Source organism: Podarcis tiliguerta (genome assembly GCF_965153285.1).
Source record: "Podarcis tiliguerta genome assembly, chromosome: 14".
In the NCBI taxonomy this organism is placed as follows: domain Eukaryota; kingdom Metazoa; phylum Chordata; class Lepidosauria; order Squamata; family Lacertidae; genus Podarcis; species Podarcis tiliguerta.
In genome coordinates, this window is record NC_139547.1 from 13,803,195 (window position 1) to 13,816,133 (window position 12,939).

The 12,939-nt window shown below is 44.0% G+C and overlaps 1 protein-coding gene across 24 annotated transcripts in view; it reads left to right on the plus strand.

Annotated features, from left to right (window-relative positions):
• SEMA6D (semaphorin 6D) overlaps nucleotides 1-7,256 on the plus strand; it is a 438,832-nt gene extending 431,576 nt beyond the window's left edge. For all 24 annotated transcript variants that reach the window (XM_083411897.1, XM_083411900.1, XM_083411887.1 and 21 more), the window contains one exon: nucleotides 2,750-7,256. In XM_083411897.1, coding sequence (XP_083268023.1) covers nucleotides 2,750-4,056 — 1,307 coding nt within the window. In that variant the 3' untranslated portion in view covers nucleotides 4,057-7,256. The remainder of the gene's footprint in view (nucleotides 1-2,749) is intronic.
• Nucleotides 7,257-12,939: the final 5,683 nt, after the last annotated feature.

Below are 12,939 nucleotides of genomic sequence, written 5' to 3' on the forward strand. Positions count from 1 at the left end.
TCTTATCGCTTGGTTGTCCTTTAAAACGAGTCTGCTTTTGCCAGGATTTGCTCACGCGCTCTCTCAGTCACGCTCGGTAGCATTTTCTGTAGTAAGCCTTTCTCAGCCTTTCCCCTCCTTTTCCCTCTTCTGCACAATGCCATTAAAACCAATAACCCTGAACCTTTCAACTCCCTTCAAAGGCCTTGCCTCTTAACACACACACAAACCACACATAACACTCTTCTTTGTTTTAACTTTCCCACTGTGCCGAATAACACAATTAGGTGCATTTTGCCAAACTAACATTTTCTTAACGGTGCAATGTCTGTGGTTGCTTTAAATAAAAACAAAAACCTGCAAGCTCTGATATTAACGTGCAAGTTTGATTTTTTCCCTTTTTTAATACTATTGTTTGATCTTCTAGCACAAAATTTAATGCATTCTATATTATGAAAACTACTAATACCTCTCATTGGCCGGATGGTTTTTAAATGTTGCTCTGTTCCAAAAGTTCATTACTCACTGAAGTCTAAAATGTGTGGGTAATCTTGACTTCTTTTTTTAAGCTGCAGAGAATACCACTTCCAAAATAGCAAAGTGAGAAAGCGTTCCTTTTGGAGGGGGGTAAAAATATTAGCATAGTTCTAACAATGCAAATCTGCACATTATAGAGTTTTGCACAATATTTGCATAATCCTATCTCACTTTTGATTCTGATTCATGAGTCGGGCAGGAAATTGAAAGAGAAATCCTTCCACGAGTTATTAATTGCAGCTTGGCAGTGTAGCACCTTCTAACCTCAATTTTCTAGCAGGAATCGTTAATGTTAATACCACACCAGCTACTATTTGTGAGTCTTAAAAGGATATTTCAGGACAGAGTGTGTGCATTTGGATTGGCAGAGTGTAGTAATGCTACTCATATAGCCCAGTTCTCCAGATTAATAGACACAGAGGTGCAGGTCAGAGATTGCCAGCCTGTCAAGGGAAGTCTCCTTATGCTTGTGATGGCATCTAGAACTGACAGCCATTAAAGGCAGCCATGGAAAAAGAGCCTTCCTTCTAGCCTTCCTGGCCTGCAGAGAGATAGATCTGCTGTCTGCTCACCCCCATAACTAGGATTTGCTTCCATTTGCAAAAGAAAATGACCTCTCCAAACTGGTAGCATTCCCTTTTCTCTCTTGTGGTGGCTCTTCTTGCCTGCAGTTGGGAAGGCAGCGTAGCAGAGAGGTTGGCTATTTTCTCAGTCATTTAGGAATTGTTAACTCTGCTGTGTAACAATAAGCCACCCTGTGAGGTGTTTTTTAAAGCTTATTGTTCATTGTTTTGTCTTATTAACTGAACGGTGGTTTAAAATATCTTCTTATACTCTGCCCTGAGATCAATTTGATAGAGGGCAGGTCGTGAATACTTTCATAAATAAAATAAAAACCAGCTGCCAGACAGAACAAGGAAGGCAAGCAGCTGCTGATATTGTAGTTTCCTTGGTTTCTGGAGCAAGGAAAAGCACGGCACTGCTATAAGGACGAGTAGGCAACATCAGTGCAATCTCTCCTATCAGAAGTATAGATAGACCTAAGTAAGAGCTATTGTAGGTGCCTGTAATAGCTATAAGATCCAGAGAAGAGGTGGAGACCATGTGGCCCTCCAGATGTTGGACTACAACTCCCATCATTCCTGTTTCTTGGCCATGCTGGCTGGGGCTGGTGATAGTTGGGAGTCCAACAACATCTAGAGGGCCCCTGATCCCAAGAGCCAAGCGGGCGTCAGGGAGGGGTGCAACTGTAGAACAATACCCCTATTAAGAGGGCAATGTGAACTGGTCAGCAGGGTTCCTCCAACAGCCATGCCCTGCTTGATGCCTGTAGTCAGCTTTGATAAGTTAGCTAAGAGCAAGGGGCCCAGAAAGGATGAGAGGAAAGACCAAACTGCAGCACAGTGCTACAGCAAGCCCATGCCATCATTTCACATTCTTCTGATCTGACAGCCCAGCATAATGGCACGGCAGCCTCCTGAGCCAGCAGAAATATTTATCTGGGCACAAGGGGGCAAAGAATGAAGGGCAAAATCTCCAAAATTGGAGGGGGGCTGTATCAGTGTTGTGGGGTTGCTCCACCAAACTGTAACTCCACCAAACTGGACAACTGGAGCGCTTTCATTGGATTGAAATGATGGACAAATGGATTAGACACCCATATTATCACAGAGATGTTGCATATTAATGTATATGCATGATGCTGGTGGTGTAAATTGGGGGAAAATATAACACATCAAATGTAGGATAAATTATGGTGGAGACCAACTCTAAACATGTTCAGATTTCAGTGAGGACTGTTTCGTACATGGGGTGCAATCATGCCAACTTCAAGCAATTTCAAGTTAGGATTAGGGGTTAAGGTTAGGGTTAATGTGAGAGTTATGAACGTGCTTCAACTTTCTCCCATTAAAATAAATAGAAATTGTGCTGGATTGTGCCTGCTATGTTTTTAGTCTCCACCTGAATTAGATACATCAGAAACCACTTAGCACTTAAAAACATCTGTTGGTATATGTATATATACACCACTAATGACTCCCTGAGGAGGATATCCATGTCAGAAGACTTGTGATTCCTACCCCTACTGTGCAAATCTCTCTCTCAAGTGCAGTGGTGCTAGGTTTCTGTTATGTCTGGTTAGTACTGCAGCTTAAGATAAGCAAGCTTTGTTTTACGGTCATGCAGAATAAAACACGCTCTAATCTCTCCATACCACATGTGTTTGTTGTAGGTGTCAGGTGGGAAGTCCAGTCAGGAGATTCTAACCAAATGGTGCACATGAATGTCCTGATCACATGCGTCTTTGCTGCCTTTCTGCTGGGAGCCTTTATTGCAGGCGTGGCTGTTTACTGTTACCGGGATATGTTTGTGAGAAAGTCCAGGAAGATACACAAAGACGCAGAGTCAGCTCAGTCCTGTACGGACTCGAGCGGGAGTTTCGCCAAGCTGAACGGCCTCTTTGATAGCCCAGTCAAGGAGTATCAACAGAATATCGATTCTCCCAAGCTGTATTCAAACTTGTTAACAAGCAGGAAAGAGATGCCACCAACCGCCGACACAAAGTCCATGATGATGGTGGACCATAGAGGCCAGCCGCCAGAACTGGCAGCTCTTCCAACACCAGAATCCACGCCGGTGCTGCAGCAAAAGACTTTGCAGTCTATGAAAAGTCAGATGGACAAAGCGCAGAACAACCTCAGTGCTTCTAGAAAAGAAACTCCTCTGAAGAGCCCTCAGTTTTTCCCGTCCAGTCCCCCTCCTCATTCTCCTCTAAGTCACGGACACATCCCCAGCGCTATTGTTCTTCCAAACGCCACCCACGACTACAACATGTCCTTCTCAAATTCCAACGCACACAAAGCAGACAAGAAGATGCAGAACATGGACCACCCGCACACAAAGTCATCGGGCAAGAGAGACCACAGGAGGTCGGTGGATTCCAGGAACACCTTGAACGATTTCCTGAAACATTTGAACGAAATGCCTAGCAACCCCAAAGCCATTATGGGAGACCTCCAGGTGGCTCACCAAACTTTAATGCTGGATCCCATGGGAAACATGACTGAGATCCCGCCTAAAGTTCCCAACAGGGAAGCCTCTTTGTATTCTCCTCCATCCACCCTTCCGCGAAACAGTCCGACGAAACGGGTGGACGTCCCTACCACGCCGGCGGTACCCATGACCTCTTTGGAAAGACAGAGGGGCTACCACAAAAATTCATCACAGCGGCATTCTATATCAGCCCTCCCTAAAAACTTAAACTCGCCCAATGGCGTGCTGCTGTCGCGGCAGCCTAGTATTAACCGCGGGGGATACATACCTCCCGGAGGAGGCTCAAAGATGGACTACATGCAAGGGGCACCAGTGAGTGTCCATCTACAGCCTTCCTTGTCTAGGCAAAGCAGTTACACGAGCAATGGAACGCTCCCTCGGACAGGGATAAAGAGGACGCCCTCCCTCAAACCAGACGTGCCGCCCAAACCCTCGTTCGCTCCCCAGACGCCTTCAGTCAGACCACTGAACAAATACAGCTACTGAGACTTGCGTATTCTGTCAAGAGGTGTGGGATGATGTTGCAGGACAGACAATAAGACAGTGACTCGCTTGTCATGAGAAACACACACACACGGAGAGAGAGAGAATGAACAAGCCGCCAAAGAACCTGTTCTTACTCCAGCAACATCTGGGCTTTTGCCACACACCTGGCTTAAAGCAAGGCTCAGCTTGCTCAACAGATTATAACAAAGGAAGGTGCTGGCCCTTCACATTTCTTTTGTTTGGAGCAGAGGAGACATGTAGCACAATGGGAGGGGGAACTACCGGAGCGAAAGTACTTGGGGAGGAAAGGGGGAGGGGGAAAAGATCTGCGAGCAAAAATACTTGAAGATAATAATAATAATAATAACGATAACAATAAAATGGGGTTCATTTTTAGACTGCCATAATGTGTAGTCTTCCCATGAAATGTGAACATTTTAATATGTATGCATTTGCCTTGCCTCTTGCACAAATGTCAGCAAATGATAATGTCTCAACAAGTATGTTGGTTAATAAGCAACTTGCTGAACTTTGGTCTCTAGTCCAACTGTAGCATTTTTCTTTTCCTCCAAAGGATGACATTTTTGTTTATGATGAGAATAAAGGTGTTTGTGTGTGAGGGTGTGAGGGTGTGTGTGTGCGCGCACAAAGCTAGGAGGTATTCAATCTCATTGCATCTTTTAAGTTACAGAAACGTTTACATTTGATTTTGACTAAACAGACAGATGGCTCTGGTTCAGATTATTTTGGATTGCATGAGGTGTACAGCAGATCTCATGTGGGAAGCTTTGTGCTGTCAGATTTCTGCCCTGGGCAGAACTAGTTACTATGTGAAATGGTGCAAATGTGCTCATTCTAAATTATGCTGCTATAGAATCAGATGTCTAAATTCCAAGTGTAGCATTAATAGAGGTCCATGGCAGTAGGGATGGTTAAATCAGTCCATTTTGGTTTCTCGTTTTCCTGATATTCAGTTCGGCCAATTTCTGCAGCAGTTTGGAAATTTTTACTTCAGAGAAATGCAAATTCCAAAGGGTTTGCATGGTGCTTTGGGAAGCACAAATTAAGGTAGGTTAACATGAAAACGCGAACCAAATTGATTTCTCCCCCATCTCCAGTGCTCAGCTGGTCTTTCAGTCCACCTGACTTCCCAACCTGAATGCAAACTTTAGAACTTCTAACTGTTCTTCATCCAAAACAAAGTTTCCATTATGGTCAGACTCTCTAGTTCAAAAAGTAGTTCATTTGTTTGTTTTTAAACACCGCCTTCCCCTAAACTGAGACAAAATAAAGGCAGGGGGAATGAGAAGGGCAACGAAAGGGGGAAATATGACATTCCCAAGTAGAAAAGACCCTAAGAGAAAAAAGGAAGTATTTTCCAGATTCAAAGAATTGCTTCATTGGCCCCCAACAAGCCAGGGCTGTTCATGTACCCACCTGTATTTAGCGAACAAGGAATTGAGGAGCAAACCTATGGCTTGTATATTTGCTTAGCCCAATGTGGGATAAGAGGAACTACTGCTCCCTGCATCCATGGCAAGTGCTTACACCAGCCTCTCCTACGCTGGTGTCCTCTGGTTGTTTTGGAGGACAACACAGCCGTGCTGGCTGGGGCTGATGGGACTTGCAGACCAGAACATGTAGAGAGCACCAGGTGGAGGAAGGCTGGTTTACACAATCATAGGGTGGCCCTTCCTCACTCTGAGATGTTTATGTGTGAGGCATATGTGAGCCATGTCCCTTTTCTACAGAAGAAAAGACAGAAGAGAAATGTGGAATAAGATGTTCACATTATTAATATTATTTTGTAGCCCTTTCCAACAGAAATGAAGATACATCAGTAAGGCTTGGCAGGATCCGCCCAAGAAAAATTTGACAGTAGTGCAATCAATTTGTTTAGCTTGTGGTTTCTCCATAGTCATGCCGGTAATGACAATATTCTGTAAATATTCTGTGTGTTTACCTGGATCTGTGCATTTTGTGCCTTATTCATGAAAATGATTTTCTTTCCTTTTTTAAAAAAGAAAACCCCACTAAACCCCTGTCAAGTGTTCTCGGTAACAGCACATCACAATTCCCCACATGCCAGCTGTAAGTTCTCTCAACAGTATCCGAAAAGATGAGAGAAAGAAGGGGGGGATATCCCCACAAGAACAATTAATTAACAATGAAAAGGCAGCCTCTAAGCTGAGGAGACAGCAGCATTAAATCAACATTTTTCGCGCTAAGCATCCCACCCCTAACTAGCTTAAGGATCAAACAGTTATAATGTGAAATCATATGAGGTTTCTGGGGTAATGGAACACCTGCTAAAGCTTCTTACTGGGCTGCTATGGTACGTGTTTGCAGCTGGTATTCATCACAGATGGTGATCTTAGCTTGCAAATGATGCCCTAGTACTTGTATGCTGAACGTTGCCATCAGCGTATAGCCCACACAGGGGGATAGTCGTGAGCTGATAGGACAAATACCTTCCAACCAAAACACTGGCTTCTATTTCATGTTAATGGGGGAAAGAAAAGATCTTCGTCTCTCTCTGTCTCAAATAAAAGGGATCCTTGTTCCTTAATATATAGAATTATTCTCCCTTTTCCATTTTGTATGTTGACCATTGAAGACCTTTACTTCCCCCTCCAAAAATACTTAGGATCATTTTCCCCCCACCTAAAAATATTTTCACTCTTGCAACTAATAATTTTAAAATGAGAATCAAATGACAAAAAAAAGAATTGACTTCACTTTACAAATAGTAATGAATAATACATACTTGTGTGAAACGGAAACATAAATGTTATGTGAACCCAAATAACTTTCTGTAACATTGTGCTGCCTTGTTAGATGGTAATGTGAGTTCGCTCAGTATTTATGTTGAAATCTTTTTAACATTCAACATAGTCTTTATTCTGTTAATTTATAATTTTTGTTGGGTTTTGGGTTGGGGTTTGTTTGTTTTTTTAATTAAAAAATAAATAAAAAACATGCTTTATCCATTTGTGCAAAGGTAAATGCAGATTGTATCTTTTTTAATGGTACAGCTTATAAAAGTAACCCTAAAAAAAAATGAAAGCTGCTCTATATGGTCTATAGAGTACTTTAACATGTATAGATATCTTGTAAACTTGTATTGTGGATGTGTAAATAATACGTCCTTTTGGGTTTTTAACACCGCATGTAAAGTCAAAATAAACTATTCAAAAGTAGCAAGCATCTCACGTGATTATACGTTTAAAAGCAGTTCGCATAACCCAATCCCTATGCTAAGCTTTTGGGAATGAATGGGAAACTGCACATAGGTAGCTGCAGCCCATTGCCATTGCCCTCTGGTCAGGACTCATCTACTGAAGCGAGTAAATCCATGCTGAGAGGAGGAGTTCATTTCATACAACATAGCACCTGCCATCTCCAAGAACCCACTGAATTGGTGGCATTACGTCTTTTAATGCAGCTTGCTGTTATTTTCCTAGGACTTGCACATACAACCTACACATGCTAGTCTTTTAACCCTGTTTCTGAAGTTTCAAGATGGGCAACTGCATTTACCTCTGTGTCTTTTCACTGTTCATACCTGATGCATAGACTAGGCAGGGATACCAGGCATATTATGACACCAATGGTCCTCCAGATTACAGGCATTGATCCATATTTGGCTCGCGGCATCCTTGGGCAGCTGCTGGAGCCACATCACCCTGACAGTGTGGGTGCCAGCCCTCATTGTCACCACCAATATCGAGTCCCAGCTGCCATTTTGTTTTCCCCTCGATGCCCCCAAATAAACATGCTGTCCTGATCGTCATGGAAATGATGAATGACAGCTGGCATCTTCTTACAGTTAAAGAAAACAGCTTACCACTCTGCTATGCTGTTACAGGTAATCCATCTACACAGGAGAGCACCCATTGAAGTCTCCTTCAAACATGGAGCCAGTCCTGTCCATAGTAATCAGTTGGAGTCATTCGGAGATTAGCTGGCCCCTATCTGTAGCCCTGTGGTCTAAACCACTAAGCCTTGGGCTTGTCGATCAGAAGGTTGGCAGTTCGAATCCCCACGATGAGGTAAGCTCTTGTTTCTGAATCTCAGCTTCTGCCAACCTAGCAGTTCGAAAGCACGTCAAAGTGCAAGTAGATAAATAGGTACCACTCTGACGGGAAGGTAAACGGCGTTTCCGTGTGCTGCTCTGGTTCGCCAGAAGCGGCTTAATCATGCTGGCCACATGACCCAGAAAAACTGTCTGCGGACAAACGCCGGCTCCCTTGGCCAGTAAAGCGAGATGAGCGCTGCAACCCCAGAGTCGTCCGTGACTGGCCCTAATGATCAGGGGTCCCTTTACCTTTACCTTTATCAGCACCATCCAATCCATTTGTCTGTGGATCCATTCCCCACTCCAGATTATCTATCTATGGAAAATAATTCTTTTTGAATACTCACCCACACACATACACAAAAACCTTTATGAAAGTTTTTTTAAAAATAAATAAATGAAAGAATTAGCCCATTGGGGAACAAGGTTCTGCAGCCCAGTTTGTCCCCTGCTGTGCTAACTTTCTGTTTGCATTGAGTTGCTCACATAAGGGAGCATTCATAAATGTGTTCCGCCATCTGCATGCAGTGTGAAGTGGCACAGTCTATTTTCCCACCTCTGAATTCTCCTGGCCTCGTTCTGCTGCTTAAGGCTTAAAAAGGGGTTTTGTAGCACCAGTTGCACAGTGTTCCCTGAATCTGAAATGCTAACAAATCCTGACTGTGTGAGTGGAATGTCTATACTGAGCCTTAAATAAAATTTGTGGAGAGTCCTGATTTTATTAATGTACGCGGAGCTGCCACAATCTCAATGACTTGCAGAACAAGCATGCATTTGATCCCACGGGCACCCACATTTGTTGTGGGAGCCACATAATTTGTACAAGCAGTGAACACAAATTCCCACTACCACCTCCCAGGGCTCTCTTGGCCAGCTTTTGACAACTACTGTGCCACCCATTTCATCCAGTTTCTTCAGTGGTGCTGAATTTTACTGGTATAATTCTTCTAGAGAAAGAAGCAAAGGTAAATCTACCAAAGGGGTCAAATTTCCTGGTTCCTTTGACAACAAGCACTGCATACTTTCAGGGAGAGAAGAAAGAAGGAGGGATGCTAACCTGAGGAGGCGGGCGGAGTATGAAATCTAAATATATTGAAGCTTAACCTACAACTTTTTACAGGCCAAGAGATGTGCATGTGCTTAAAATTAAGTTCATAATACTGTTCTGTTCATACATACACCATCTGAGCAGCAGGGTACTAAGAACTGCTGTTAAAACGTGAGTTTCCTTTTACAGAAGAGACAGCTGAATATTTACGGTGTCTTTCCACTGATTTATTTATTTCAGAAGTCACCAACATTGCACTCCCAAAAGCAAATATGCTTGCAAAAATCCACAAAGCATGAGACCTTGTTTTCTCTTCTACATTAAGCATGGCTTATCAAACATGTCCATATTTCAGTAAATGTACAGATTGGGTACCTGCCCACCCACCCATCCGAGACAGAGTTGTACAAAGAGCTTCTTTCTGTGAGTATGGTGAACAATGTCTACACCATTTTGTAGTCCTGCCTTGTTTAGATGTGGCAGCCATGTTGTGTTATGCCGCACCCCATGACACTTTCTCAAATTTACATATGTGCCCACTGTCCCCCAAACGTTGCCAGCATGTAGTGTATTTACAGATGGTAGATCTCAAAGAAGTAAAAAAAAAAACCCCGGACAGTTAAGTCCAGTCAAAGGTAACTATGGGTTTGCGGCGCTCATCTCGCTTTCAGGCCGAGGGAGCCAATGTTTGTCCACAGACAGCTTTCTGGATCGTGTGGCCAGCATGACTAAACCACTTCTGGAGCAACGGAACACTGTGACGGAAGCCAGAGCGCATGGAAATGCCATTTACCTTCCCGCCACAGTGGTACCTATTTATCTACTTCCACTGGCGTGCTTTCGAATTGCTAAGTTGGCAGGAGCTGGGACAGAGCAACGGGAGTTCACCCCGTCGCGGGGATTCAAACCGTCGACCTTCCAATCGGCAAGCCCAAGAGACTCAGTGGTTTAGAACATAGTGCCACCCACATCTGTATCAAAGAAGCATGATACGGAGATGCAGAAGGGAGCACATAAGCATTGCCAGTTTCTCACCAACATCAGGGTCAAACTTAATTATTCCCCTCAAAACTCTAGTTGTAGTTCATCTATTGATTTTTTTTTTAAAAAAATGCAAAATAATGAGGGCTATCCTCTTGGGGAAATAGCAGCTTCAGTTGGGTACTTTTTGTAAACACAGCATCATGGGGGTAAAAGAGGTTCGCCCATCCTTCACACACACAGCATAGTTCCCATTCTGATTCTCCACTGCCACTAGCAAATTTAATCTCAAGCAGCAGCAACGTGGGACTTCACTACATGCATCATCTGATTTGGCCCTTAGTCCTGTCCTTGTGATTTTAATCCCTGTTCTGGAAACAAAACTCTGCCACTCTTGCAAAATTAATTTCGGACCAGAGAAAATCTGCACAGAAACACACTTTTAAAAAAGGTAAGTTATTTGACCTTTAGGGTCTCAACCCAAAGGCTAACAGAGCAGCAGAAAGAGGGGGAAATTCAATGGCAGAGCAACCACCAGAATCAAAGCCCTGCCAGCTTATTTATGGTACTTCCTTCCACCACCAACCCCATTTGGGTTAAGGGTAAGTTCCAGATTTAGTGTAGTTTAGAGCACAGTGTCTGGGTTTGTTCATGTGTGGCGAGGGAGTCCTTATCCATCACATTTGGTCCTCTCCCTCAAAAAAACCAAGGGGCATGGGCTTATTCCACTTCTCCTCTCACAACAACCCTGGGAGAGTAAATATCTGAAGGGGAGAAAGAGGGATCTAACCAAGTGTGCAACATGTATCCTGATTGGAAACATTGGGTCACAGACTACCCCACTTAGCCCGATGCACGCAGTCTTTTCGCAGTCTTGCTCTCCACTGAGATGATTACATAAAGATTCTGCAGCTTAAGGTCAGGGTGATAATAGGGCCCTAGCGATGCTTTTTGTCCGATTCCGACCTTGCCCAATGTCAGAGACGGGAAACAGAGCCTTGAGTTTTGCTTCTTTTCAGCGATTGTCTGGCAATTTTGAGAGCCTCCCGTCCCTGATATGTGAAGGCCTTCATCATCTTGTCTGATAGAGGCAGAACGTACTCCAAGCAAGACAAATATTAGAGGGGACATTTCAGGAAATTTGTATTGATTGCATGCATACTCTGCTCTTTCCTCCTAGAATTCCCCTCACAGAGCTATGGTTCTAGGAGTGGTTTAACAGTCAATCCTTCTTCCCAGGGAATGGCAGGGGGTTCCCTAACAACTCTCAGAACCCTTTACAAACTACAAATTCCAGGATTCTTTGAGGGAAGCCATGGCGGTTCAAAGTGCTATGCTACTACTTCAGATGTACAGTGCACATGGGGCCTGAATTCAGTAGCAGTTAGTATGTAATTACATCTAAAATTGGAATCTGAAACACATATTGTCATGGTAATGGGTGCAGGGTGACCACAAGCACTAGTATAGACAGTCCTCCATTTGAAGGAGTCCTACGTTTGAAGCTCCTGTATACCTTCAAACATCCCCATCATCCAGCCCAGACACTGAGGTCCAGTGCCGAGGGCCTTCTGGCAGTTCCCTCGCTGTGAGAATTGAGGTTACAAGGAACCAGGCAGAGGGCCTTCTTGGTAGTGGCACCCGCCCTGTGGAATGCCCTCCCACCAGATGTCAAGGCAATAAACAACTATTTTACTTTTAAAAGACAACTGAAGGCAGCCCTGTTTAGGGAAGTTTTTAATGTCTGGTGCTGTATTGTTTTTAATATTCTGTTGGAAGCCATCCAGAGTGGCTGGGGAAACCCAGCCAGATGGACGGGGTATAAATAAATTATGATGATGATGAAGGGCCATTCAGTAAGAAATAATTGCAAGAAGGGGGCGCAGGCACCAGCAGTTAGCAGTTGCACAGTGGACTGAGAAGGGACACACATTGGCTGGTCCTAATCTTCTTCACTAAAGGAGTACAGTGGTACCTCTGGTTACGTACTTAATTCGTTCCGGAGGTCTGTTCTTAACCTGAAACTGTTGTTAACCTGAAGACCACTTTAGCTAATGGGGCCTCCCGCTGCTGCCGCGCCACCAGAGCACGATTTCTGTTCTCATCCTGAAGCAAAGTTCATAACCCGAGGTACTATTTTTGGGTTAGCGGAGTCTGTAACCTGAAGCGTATGTAACCTGAGGTACCACTGTAATTATTTCTAAATCTGCATCTGGGGCAGGCCATGGGAACATCTCAGCTGGTAGAGCACGAGACTCTTCATCTCAGGGCTGTGGTTCAAGCCCCACATTGGTCGAAAGATTCCTGCCTTGTGTAGGGGGTTGGATTGGACGATCCCAGCGGTTCCTTGCAGCTCTACAGTTCTATGATTCTAGGATGCAAGTCTTAGCTGCAAGTATTTAAAAGCAGGCAAGGCAAGGCTAACGACTGAAGCACAGAGATGGGTGGAGGGGGAATAACAGTGCGAACAGTGTCAGAATCAATAAAATAATGTTTTGATGCCTCCAAAAACTCCTGTGGAGAAGGATCATTAGCAGAGGCTCTTCTATATGTGTGCCAACTTCTGCAGTGAGGTGGATGGCAGCTGGCGAGAAGGTGCTCTCAGTTGTGGCACCCCATCCTTGCACTTTTGTCCCCATGCAAGTTCACCTGGCACTACTTTTTAAATCATTTTTTGTGCCAAGCGAAGACATTTTCTCATTTTTCCAGCTGCAAATGGTTTTCATTGTTTAGAACTTTTAGCCCTGTTCACTGCACTTTTATTGTTCTGATTGAA